Raw genomic sequence first — 12389 nt, 5'->3', positions numbered from 1 at the left:
TATTGTGCTAGGTGCTTATCAGACTTAATAAGAATAATAATGCATCTTATAATTACAATGAATATAATCTTAAAAGTTGCTAACATTTACTGAGCTCTCCTATTTACTGAGCTCTCCTATTCTCTCCTGAGAAATGTAAGATTTATTACTTTCAATTGGCATAATAAACCTCAAAGGTAAATACTTGGCCCATTTTAGAAGTGAGAAAAGTATGGCTTCAAGTAACTTGCTTAAAATCATGCAACTAACAAACGGAATAACTGGGATTTAATTCTAGAACCATTTGAATCCATCCATTATATCACACTGCTTTCCATAAAAGGTGTTTCTTTTAAGAAATGAACAAAGTTCAGTGTTTTTGAGATGGAGTTATGTTTAGGACTTTCTGATCACAGTAACTGATAAACCAAAAACAAACAAACCAAAACCAAAAAAAAAAAAAAAAAAAATCCATCTAGTATTCTGTCCTCAATAAGCAGGTCCAGCAGAAAACTTGACTATGTCAAATATGAAGCTTGAATATTTTGAAATATTATGTATGAGTCATGGAGATCAAATCTCATGGTAATAAAACACACTCATTGTAAATACAAACAAGAAGATAAAAATACTGGCCTGAATCCTAGTTGGTGGCATGCTCATTTATGACAACGTACTATGTAAGTTTAACTTCTCACAGAGTTCTTTAAAAATATACATACATGTATATAAATTTCTAAAGTTTCTTTGATGGGATAAGCACAAATGCACCCAACTCTTTTGACAGAATTCTGCAATAACACAATACCAAGATAGGACTAATAACAGAAAAAAATTAGCACTTTTGAAGGAGAGAGAGCAAAAGGCTTAGAAGCACAGGAGGCTGTCATCAGAGCCAAGGTTCCCATATACCTCTCATGAGATACTGAACCCTGTCACGTCCAACCAATTAACTATACATGTGGTTTCAGTGTCATGCCAGGAGATACGCCAACACCACCAGGCAAAACAATGCCAGCCCCAACCAAAGAAGGTAAAGTTCGGTTTCATGTATCACAATAAGATGCGCTTCATAAACAGCACTGCTAGGAATATCAGGTTCCCTAGTGCTCCAAACATTCACAGAGCCAGGATTCAAACCCTGGAGACAGGTCATAATTCAGACTTTTAAAATTACAAGTTTCAAACTTTGAACAGAGGAGTGTGGCACAGCAAAGAAACCGGCAGAAGAAGGGAGTCTGCTGATTCCGACTCTGGTAATTCTTAGTTAGGATGCCCTCGGCAAACGACTCAATCTCCCTGATCCCGTGCCTGAGTTCCCCAATTTATAAAATAAGGCTAATTAAGAGCACTTCAATGGACTGCAGAGAGGATTAAATAAAATAGTACCCTTAAAGTGATGAGAACTGTGTGGGGCCCCTAAGAACTGATCAATAAAGGTTAGCTACGATAATGCAGAATTATGATGATGCTGGGCAACCAGACTGGAAGGACAGGGTGGCATGGACACTGGCATCATGCCAACGAAACATTCGGGGAAAGTTACTTAGTTAACATAAGGCCCGGGCAGATCTAGATGATTGCAGAGATGAAGATGCAGGTCCCCGCCCTCCATAAACCCACGGTCCGCCGCCGCCGCCGCCGGGGGACAGATGCTCCGCTGTGCAAAGCGCCTCTCCCCGGCGCGGTGGCACAATCCCGCCTCGCCCACCGCTTCAGGGGAGGGCGCAGTCCCCGAGAAAGGGGAGGTTCCGGGAGGGGTCCCCACCCTGAAGCCAGCCCCTCACCTTCCGGAAACTCGGGCACTGATAAGTCCTGCTCCCAGCCGTCCACCTTCTGCAGATACTGGTAGACCAAGCTGTCCTTCTCCTCCTGGGTGACGGCGTCGAGCAGGGCGTACTCCAGCGAGGTCTGAGCCGGGAGCAGGCCCGACAGGCTGCAGCTCCGGGCTCCGGGCGCCGCCATGTTCTCTCCGGACCGTCCAGAGGCGGCTGCCGAGCCCGCCGGACGGCCTCGTTTAGAGAAAGGGGGAAGCGCTTACAGCCCTTCGGTTTCAGAACAGTACATTCGCCTCACCCACCACCGGCCCCACTCCAAGTTAACGGCACTTATCTTCAAACGTTAGAGCACAAATCGACACTATTCCCAGGCACGTAATTAAACTACCGTCCCAAACCACCCCGCCCCTTCTAAATCCTCACGCCACAGCTGAGTCTGCACATTCAGCGCGCCAGATTCAACATGGAAAAGGCCTCTGGGCCAGCGTTCTAGAAGCTCTCAGAGACCCATTCCCCAACCCTTCACTTTGGAAATTAGCAGGTTTTAGAACTAAAATAAAACAAAATATATCCGTAGGACTTAAAAGGGCACAAACTTTTTTTCTTTTAAAAGTCCCACTTTTAGACCAGGATCAGCTGATTCGACACAACATCGGTAACAGGAAACTGTTCCCGCCACGACACGAAAGGTAAAGGAGCAGGCTTTTTTAAAGTTGGGAGTGACTAGCCAATGGCTTTGGCTTATACACAAACGCAGGATTTTGTTACCGCCCAGTGCTGAAAGTGCGGGCGCGAATAGATTGTCAGCCGAGCAGGGGAAGGGGGCGCGAGGGAAGTGGACTCAGCTGCAGCTGCACAAGGCGGGGTGAGGGTGGCAGGTGGGTGGCGGCGGGGATCCCTGAAGGCTCGGGCTCTGTCTTCAGAAGGGAAGGGCTCTGACGGCTTTTGCGGAGCGGGCTGTGTCAGCAGCTCACCCTCTCCCTACCCTAGAGCGGGTAAGGGCCCATTCACTGGCCTCTCACCCTCCTACATCTAAAGAGGAGGTCGAGCAACTGAGAGGCATCAGGCAGGTAAACTTTGGTTTTGAGGCTGGTGGAGAGAGGGCAGGTCACCCCTGTGGTCTGGAGTGAGGAATGTGGGTGGCCTCAGTGCGAGCACGACTTCACATCTTTGAATTTTGTTTGTTCATTGTGCAGTGTTTGTTCATTGCTGCTGGAAGAAGATAATTGAACTGACCCAGGACACTGAAGTTGTTGAATATCCACGAGTCACAGATAAGGGCAATTAAGCTTTTTGCGACTCACACACATTTGATTATGGTGTGATTAGTGTTACTAGCAAACTGAAGCCTTCAGTGTTTGGAATGTTTGGAATACCTGCTGAGCCGTCTGCCCAAGAACTGTGGTTGGGTTTGTATTATTTGGACAATTGTCCAGTTGAAATAGAATTGAAGGACGCTTGATAACAATTTTACAAAGCTCCTTCTAAAATTAAACCGTTAACCCTATGCTTCCCATTAGGGTTTCGCGTTGAAAGTATTACTGATTCTTATTTATGAAACAAGTCCTGGAAAAAGCCAAGATACCTGAATGAAATATACACAATGGAAAACTTCTCAGATGCTACCCCTGTTAATTTCATTGTAGTATAAATGGAATAGCAGGTGTTCTCAGGTATAAGGTTTGTAGTTTGCCAATATATTCATTACCAAAGCTTTAGAGCCCCATCAGGTTAGAGGGGTTTTTTGTTTTTGTTTTTGTTTTTTTTCGGAATAAGAATTCTATTTAAAATTTTCGTAACAGGAAGTAGACCCTCAGTTTACTTAGATTAGTGCTTCTTTTATGATTAAAATCATTTTGCCATGTTTGAAGACACTTTTTTGGAAGATGACACTTTTTTGGAAAAAGACACTTTTTTGGAAGAAGACATCTGGGAATACAAATCCAAAAGAAAACCTAAATCAGTACATTCAAATAATTGCTCTGAGAATATTCCAAAATCTGTTGAAAAAGCAACAGATGGAAAGTACCAATCAAAACGAAACAGAAATAAAAAAAGAACTGTAGAAGCTAAAGAGAAAGTGAAGACCCCAGAAATGTGCCTTGAAGAAACAAACAGTCAGACTTCTGTAGCTTCTAGTCAGAATTCTAGTTGCGAAGATGGTATTCAGCAGTGCCAAGACAGGGAGACCACACCAAGAAAGACTCACAAAAACAAACATGTGTCTCCGAAGGTACGGCCAGTTTATGATGGATACTGTCCAAACTGCCAGATGCCTTTTTCATCCTTGCTAGGTCAAACACCTCGATGGCATGTTTTTGAATGTTTGGATTCCCTACCAGTCTCTAAAACAGGTAAGATTACAAAAAAGAGAGTGGACTCTAAGTAGTTGAAATGACCGATGTTAGGCCAAACATATCAGCCCAGTGAAATAAGCCAAGAAAGCAGTAAATCACAGGAGAGATGAAACGCTGTCTCAATGTATAAGTGACTTTCTCTAGAAGGAAACAAGGTATGCATTTTTATCCTTCTTGTGAAGGGTAAAAAGATAAGTCAGTGGTGTCATTGTAAAGAATGTTGCAAACTTGAAAATAGTTTCAGTGTATCCTATTTCATAACAGGTCTTAACTCTGTGGTTTTTCATAACTTAATTGAGCACATATGCAAAGTACTCTCACCTGCATAAGGGAGATGGTATTGGTATCTTACAGATGAGGGTTCTTAAAAGTTAAACAACTTGCTCATTTTGTTATCTTTTAGGAAACAGACTTTTTAGAGACTTATTAATGTAGTCCACCCTTCTAAATGTGGCTACGTTAATCATCATTGCTAATGTACAGAAAGAAGAACTGGGAAGGAGTGTTAGGTTATTAAGATTCTAAGAATAAAATTGTGCTAAATGATAACTGAAGTAATGCTATGTTTGGTTGTTTTTTAAATTATATAATAAATGCCATGTTTAACATGTAGAAAATCCAACCTAGAGTGTATGGAGAATTAGCTGTTATTGATGATTTGTATATTTTAAAGTTATACATATATATATATTTTTTTTAATCTCAAAGAATTGAAATTCACTACAATTAAAAAAAAAATACTCAGTATGACCTTCATGTTAACTCTGATTCAGAGGACATTTTATTATTAACCTCCAGTTACCGTTTTAAAGTAGTGCATGAAGATGTACAATAACGTTTAAAAATAATTCACTGATAAAAGTAAAGCCTCATCAAATGCTTGTAATTTGCTTTTAAGTGGCTTGAAAATCAGAAATAGATGTTGGAGTTCTCTGGTGAGTTCTTCAGAGTGAACTGTCTTCTAGATGAAGCCACCTCAAAGAGATTTTTCTTCTGCTTCTTTCACTGACTAAATTCCTTTGACTAGAATTTCAGGTGCATTCTTGAATTCTGTTCCATAGCATGTACTTTTATGAGGTGGTTTTAGGTTTTAAGCAATGAAGTCTTCCAATTGAATGTAACATCTTTTTTTTTTTTTTTTTTTTTTTTTTTTTTTTTTTTTTTTTTGGTGAGGGGTGGGGGATCATATTTTGATAAGCCTGGAAATGAACATGCAGGAGAATATGCCGAGATAGTTTACAGACTGTCAGTCATACGGCATGATGGGAAATGGTTTGCAGATTATTAAAGCCTTATTAACCAGTTTATCCAATTGAATTTCACACCTTAGAATCTAAAATGGTTAAGGTATGAACAGCTCTAAGATTGTTATTGCTGCTTTTGTATACAGTGTATATATTTAATAGTGGAACCTAATTCAGTACAACTGTCATCAATTCGTGTTGCCTGGTAAGATAAAAATTGGCATAGAGCTCTAGTCTGTAAGAGACATACCAGTCTTCTGTACTCTTTTCGAGTAATTATTTCTAAATAATCATTACTTAGTGAAACTGGTAGTTTAGTAATAGTAATAATTATTACTCAGTGAAACTGATAGTTTAGTAATAGTAATAATTATTACTTAGTGAAACTGATAGTATCGATTTACAGCACCTGTTTAAGAAATACCTAGTGCAAGCATGACATGCATTTTGGAGGAGCTCATCCTGGTGGAAGTTACAGTTGAGGGAAGAAAAAGATGTTCGTCTTAAATTTTTTTTTTTTTTTTGAGAAAAGAGCATTTGAAAGGAAATTGAAAAGACTATTTGATTTAAAAATAATGACTAGCACCTTTCAAAAACCATACTGGATTACTGTTACTACGTGCTGACTTTTTGGATTGTATAGAGATAGCTGTTGTCTTGTGCCCTCAAAGACGGATTACTTACATGTTAATTTATGGTGCAAAGACTGCCAAAGCTTCGTCTGTGCTTTGATGTGTAATCCTTTTTTCTTTATCAAAACTTCCAGAGTGTCCTGATGGTCTTCAGTGTTCCTCCACAATCCCTTCTCATTACAAGAAGTACACTCACCTCCTGCTAGCTCGGAGCAGGGCTGGTTACAGCCCTTTGAGAGGTCCAGGTGAGAGTTTCAGTGAGACTCATTCAGGTTTTCTCAGTAGCCTTGAGGAAGGATGGTCTCTGTGTCAGAATCAAACAGAAAACTTTAAAAATGTTTCGACTGATCCCTTGTTGGTGACACAGTGTCTAAAAACATCTCAGTCTCCAACTGAAACCGATAAAAAGAGTTCCTCTTCAACAAATATCCACACTTCCCAGCAAGCCCCACAACTCACAGAACTTGTTAAAAATGACAAATGGGTAGAAGTTGGTTTGCCTCTTGCTGAAAAATTAGACAGCCCAAACAGCCCAGAACACGGAAAGTCGCCACTGCCAGAAAATGACTTGAGCGACTGTGAAATCTCCTATTCCCCACTTCAGAGTGATGAAGAAACTTACGATACGGATGAAAGGCTGGATGATTCACAACAGGGATTGTGTTTTACCGAAAGCTCTAAAGATGGCAGCCTAGAAGAAGATGACAGCAGCTCCACTTTGTTTAGAAAACGTCGAGATTCTTTCCTAAAGGACCTGGAGGGCAGCTGCCCGGAAATGGGTAGCTTCCTACCTCAGGATAAATACGACGAAGAATTGTATAAATGCAGCCACACTCAGAACAACTCACCTCAACTTACTTTCCAAAAGAAGAGTATTATTTTACGTGATGATCCAGCATATACTGCTGAGGATTTTATGCTGTTTCCACCTGCCTTCACAGAGAGGTTTACTTCTCCTAGTTACCAAGCCTCTAAAGCAAAGCAAAAGCCAGAATTCCACTCATCTCAGTCAAATCAAGAGAAACGGGTACTTGAAGAATCAGCTGTTTACAATCAACTTCCTCTTCCATTACTTAAGAGTAAAGTGTCAAACGCTTTTGAACGCCAGGGAGGAGAGTGTCATTCTTTCCACCCAACCCAAAGTAAAATTAGAGAATTACCAAGTAAGAATTCTCATGCTAAGAACAAGACTAACTCAGCATATTCCTGCAGAAAGGCATTAGATGGTTTACTAGACTGTAAAGTTACAGCTTTAAATACAGAGATATTTTCCGGTACACCTGCAGCTGCCAAGTCTTTGAAAATATTGCCACCTGGCCCTAGGTGTAATGCAGCAGACCCTTCTATTAAGGCAATGAAGCAAACAGATATAGGTGTGTACTTCGGACTACCACCCAAAAGAAAAGAAGAGAAATTGCCGGAGGAAAGTACATTAGGAAGGATGAACTTAAGTACACTTGTAAGTCCTAATGAAAAGAGATCTCGGCAGTATAAGAGGAAAGCAGAAAAATCTTTAAGCGATTTAGAATTAGAGGCAAAGAATTTAAATGAGGGCCAGCCCTCTGTGGAACTTTCTAGTAGGAGGTCCCAGCGTCAACGAAAGAGACTTAAGAAGTCAGATTCACTGCAGGAAGGAGTACATCAGAAGAGGTCAGGTCACCTTGACAAGACAGAGTCTGGAACAGTCAATTTAAATAACGACAGAGTCTTGACAAAATCAACTCATAGCAGGCTGCAAAGAGGAAACACGAAAACCCCGGAATCATCTAATGCAGGAAAATTAAGAAAAAGGACATGTCCATTCTATAAGAAAATACCTGGTAAGTTGAAACAACAATGCTTAATATATCTACAAAACCACAACTTTTTTTTTTTTTTTTTTTTTTTTTTTGTCTTTTTAGGGCTGCACCATGGCATAAGGAGGTTCCCAGGCTAGGGATCGAACTGGAGCTATAACTGCTGGCCTACACCACAGCCCCAGCAACATCAAATCCAAGTCATGTTTGCAACCTACACCACAGCTCAGGGCAACACCAGATCCTGAACCCAGTGAGTAAGGTCAGGGATCGAACCCGCAACCTCATGTTTCCTTGTTGCATTCATTTCTGCTGCACCATGACAGGAACTCCATATGATGTTTTTGAATTTCATGTTCATTACCCATGTCGTGTATGTGTAAAACAGTTTTTTGTATGTGTTTCTTTTGCTTTATGTATCTCATTGACCTATAACAATGTTTTTTGCCTATTTTATCTTTGTGGCTCCATTCAATTAGCAAACTTTTATTGAACATAGTCTATACACAAGATACTGTACTAGTTAGGTAGATATTACAGATTTGACAAAGATTCGTAAGATCACGTTCATATAAGAAGAAGGGCTCTCTGTAAGTAACCATAAAAAGTCTCTAAGCACCTAAGGAAAATAGCTTCAAAGAAGGAAAATGTCACAGGTTATACATGTCATAAGAAATACTAAACATTTTAAAACCATATCATAATTTATTTTCTCAGCCTTACGATATTCTTATAATTTTTCATGGCTTCATAGGTGCATTAGTAGAAAAATGTGTAGTAAGATGAATTTTATTATTGAAGAAACCAGTAATTCTTTTGAAAAGCATGTAGAACTGCCAAAATGTGTTGGTTTCAGAAAAAATTTTTTTTTTTTTTTTTGGCCACACCTGTGGCATGTGAAACTTCCAGGGCCAGGGACTGAACCTACGCCATAGCAGCCACCTGAGCCACAGCAGTGGATCCTTAACCTACAAGAATTCATTTTTTAGAAGAAAGTTAGCATTCTCTTTTTGTTGTTTTGCAAAAGTAAAGGATTTTATGTGCTCAGTAAGTATCCTGAACCACAAGAATTCATTTTTTAGAAGAAAGTTAGCATTCTCTTTTTGTTGTTTTGCAAAAGTAAAGGATTTTATGTGCTCAGTAAGTATCCTGAAAATATTCAGCAAAACAAAGAAGTCAGGGGTTTGTAGCTTAGTATTTTGATTTTTTTTTTTTTTTGGTTTGGTATATTTATTTATTAAAAAAAAAAAAACTGTCCTGAGATATTTAGTAGAAACTTACAGGACTCATTTTCATCTCTAGTATCACCTTTTGCTGAGTTTCTATGCTGTAGATTTTTAAATTAAATTGTAAAGTTAAGTTGGAAGTGTAAGCATGTTAAAGGGTTTGCTAAATAAGCAAATTGGATGGCTTTTACTTAGCTATTGCTCAAGCAGCTGTGTTGATATTTTTATCATAGGAACTGGCTTTACTGTGGATGCTTTTCAATATGGAGTGGTTGAAGGTTGCACAGCCTATTTTCTCACGCATTTCCATTCTGATCATTACGCTGGATTGTCTAAAAACTTCACCTTTCCTGTTTATTGTAGTGAGGTAAGTTTTAAGTATTCTAAATTCTGAACTCGTAGAGTACAGTGGATTTCTAAGCAGTCTAGGTTAAAAAAAATTAAAATTGAAATAGCTATCATTCTACTAGAAGATATATGAGAAAAGAGATTCCACCCTGAGTTTCTAAAATTAAATGAGTTATTGTCAGCAGTTACAGTAGGGTTTTTTTAATATACTTTATTACTTGGAAATAATAGATAAACTACTTCATGCTCTACTGAAGCATCTAAGTTTCATTCAGTAAAAATTTACTGAGTGCCTAAAAAGATACCCAAGGCAAAATACATAACTTCCAGGAGTTTTCAGCCTTTGGGGGACACATTCAGAAATGGTACTGCAATGGGATCAGTATAGTAGTAGAAAAGTGAACAGAATGCCTAGAAGTAGGGAGAAGGGGGCCTTTACTCTGTCCTAAGCTAAGATTAGAAAAAGTTTCCTGGTGAGATACATTGAACTAATTTTTAAAAGGTGAGAATTTTAATGCGTACTACTCAAGGCTTTGACTAGAATTTGCTTTAATTCTCAAGCACTCTTTTTTTTTGCTTTTGCTTTTTAGGGCCACACTCGCGTCGTTTGGAGGTTCCCAGGCTAGGGGTCAAATCAGAGCTATAGCTTCCAGCCTCCACCACAGCCACAGCAACACAGAATCCAAGCCATGTCTGCAACCTACACCACAAGGCTGGATCCTTAACCCGCTGAGCCAGGCCAGGGATCAAACCCGCAACCTCATGGTTCCTAGCAGGATTCGTTTCTGCTGCGCCACAACAGGAACTCCTTGAATTATCACCTTTTTATGAATGAAGCAGCTGAGGCTTGGAGAGGTTAAGTTGCATGCTCCCAGTCGCAGAGCTAATAATGGCAGAGCCAGAATTTGAACACAGGTCTGTCCGATGAGGGAACCAGGCAAAGAAGAGAGGCGCGAGCCTCCTAGGGAGAGAGAAGAGTTTGTGAAAAGGCACAGACACGATAGAAACATGCCTATTCCAGGCCCTTTAGGTAATTCAGAATCACTGAAGACAAGATAGGAAATAACAGGAGATAAACCCACAGGTCATGAAGGGTTTGTATATCATGCTGCAGACTTTTTGCAGGTGAGAGTCAGTGACAGTGTCTAAGCAGAGTTGTGACATAGTCATTTTAGCAGTTTTTTCTAGCATTCTGGAGAGCTTTACATAAATATAAGTGGGAGAACAGGGTTATTATTTGAGATGCTTGGATTCTAAGCTAGATATGAAATAAAAGACTAATTTAGAGTTTTAATGTATCAGCAATAAGCTCATCCCGTTTTGCAGGTAACTGGCAATTTGTTGAAGAGCAAACTTCACGTGCAAGAACAGTATATCCATCCGTTGCCAATAGACACTGAATGTGTGGTGAATGGAGTCAAGGTAGTTTTGCTAGATGCCAATCAGTAAGTATTAAAGTTACCATAACAATACCCTTCTTTCCCCCCCCCTATTTTTTGTTTGTTTTTTAGGGCCACATCTGTGGCACATGGAAGGTTCCCAGGCTAGGGGTCGAATCAAAGCTGCAGCTGCTGGCTTACACCACAGCCACAGCAACTCAGGATCTAAACCGCATCTGTGACCTACACCAAAGCCAGATCCTTAACCCACTGATCGAGGCCAGGGATCGAACCTGCATCCTCATGGATCCTAGTTGGGTTCATTACCACTGAACCATGATGGGAACTCCAACAATATCCTATTTTTAAATATTCCAAAGGAAAATTTGTTAAATAACCATTAGCATGGTTATTTAACAGATTTTTTATTAGAACTATTATGCTTGATGTTTCTTAGAACTCGGTAAAATGTTTCTCCTTTAAAAAAAAAAAAAAATGTACCCAATTGCAGAATCAAAGATTAAATGCAGACAGATTTTCTAAGTGCTCTCTCATCCATTTTTTTTGTGCATTTTAAATTACTATGCTTGACGTGTAAATCCATCTTGTTTTTTAAAAATATTTTAAGATTGCTACTGTTCTTTAAGAGATAACTTTTTACCATTCTCTTTAATATCACTTATATAAACTAGCAGCTGCTACTCCGTTCAGATTCTAGAGGGTTTTCCCCCCCTTTAAGAAATCCTTTGGTTTTGATACTGAAGACTGGGAAGATATTTTTATTGGAAATTGTTTTTCTTTTCCTTCCTTTTTTTTTTTTTTTAAATGTAAAGTGCTATCAGGGTTCACATTGCCAAAATGTACTTGTCAGCTATGCTTCTTTCTGCTTTTCAGAGAATGTTAGCCTTATGTACCTTAGAGATCATAGGTGCCTAGAGAATTAATATTGACTAAAGGCAGGGCTCCTAAAATCCAGGCCAGTACTGTCTTTTTCGGTTTGCCTCTAAGTTTTCCTCTGCTAACTTTGCTGCTGTTTCTTTTTTCAGTCACCAATTATGACAACTCAAGTTCTAAATTTTCTTTTTTTCTTTTTTTGTCAACTTGATTGAGGTATAATTTACATAAATAAAAGGGACCCATTTAAGTCTTTGCTGAATTTTGAAAAAAGGACTCACCCATGTAATTCCTGCCACAATAAAAATATAGGAAAATTTCTGCACCGCAAAAGCTTTCCTTGTGGTCCTTCCCAGTCAATCCCCAACCCCGGCTCTGACCCAGGAAACCACTGATTTGTTTTCTATCACTGTGGATTGGATTTGTCATTCCTGGGGATTCATCTAAGGGAAATCATATGGTGTCTACTGTTCTTTATCTGGCTTCTGTCACTCATCATGTTTTTGAGGTTCATCCATGCTGTTGCGTGTTTCCGTTTATTACTGAGTGGTGTCTATTGTATGGAGACAGTACAATTATTTTATCCATTCACTTCTAGATGGACAGCTGAATTTTGTATGTTGACTTTGTATCCTGAGACCTTGCTGCACTTGCTCATTAGTTGTTGTTTTGTAGATTCTTAAAAATTTTCTACATGTGCCTTCCCCAAAGACAATGTCATTTTCCTTCTTACTCTCCATTTAGAATGGCGATTGT

At 39.4% G+C, this 12389-nt stretch overlaps 2 protein-coding genes across 9 annotated transcripts in view; one reads left to right on the top strand and one right to left on the bottom strand.

The window, feature by feature from the left end:
• NHLRC2 (NHL repeat containing 2) overlaps positions 1-2143 on the bottom strand; it is an 80076-nt gene extending 77933 nt beyond the window's left edge. Inside the window, exon 1 of one of the 2 annotated variants that reach the window (XR_307818.4) lies at positions 1767-2143. Coding sequence is in view for 1 of the 2 variants with exons in the window: in NM_001243561.1 (NP_001230490.1) it covers positions 1767-1944 (178 nt within the window). In the remaining variant the exon portion in view is untranslated. 2 annotated transcript variants of the gene reach the window in all.
• Positions 2144-2395: 252 nt separating this feature from the next.
• Positions 2396-12389, top strand: part of DCLRE1A (DNA cross-link repair 1A) — a 17946-nt gene continuing 7952 nt past the window's right edge. Inside the window, exons 1-5 of one of the 7 annotated variants that reach the window (XM_013983742.3) lie at positions 2396-2446; positions 2954-4111; positions 6125-7810; positions 9246-9379; positions 10687-10805. In XM_013983742.3, the coding sequence (XP_013839196.2) occupies positions 3619-4111; positions 6125-7810; positions 9246-9379; positions 10687-10805 (2432 nt within the window). In that variant the 5' untranslated portion in view covers positions 2396-2446; positions 2954-3618. Of the gene's footprint in view, positions 2447-2566; positions 2828-2953; positions 4112-6124; positions 8834-8927; positions 9039-9245; positions 9380-10686; positions 10806-12389 lie in introns of those variants that run through there. The other 6 variants (XM_013983744.3, XM_013983743.3, XM_021073330.2 and 3 more) reach the window with 6 other exon arrangements.

Source organism: Sus scrofa, chromosome 14, assembly GCF_054392235.1.
Source record: "Sus scrofa isolate SSC_HxYL_T2T_F1_AM1 chromosome 14, Sscrofa_HxYL_maternal_Yorkshire_Landrace_v2.0, whole genome shotgun sequence".
Lineage (NCBI taxonomy): Eukaryota > Metazoa > Chordata > Mammalia > Artiodactyla > Suidae > Sus > Sus scrofa.
Note: the sequence above shows the minus strand (reverse complement) of the source record. Positions and strands in the feature narration are given on the sequence as shown.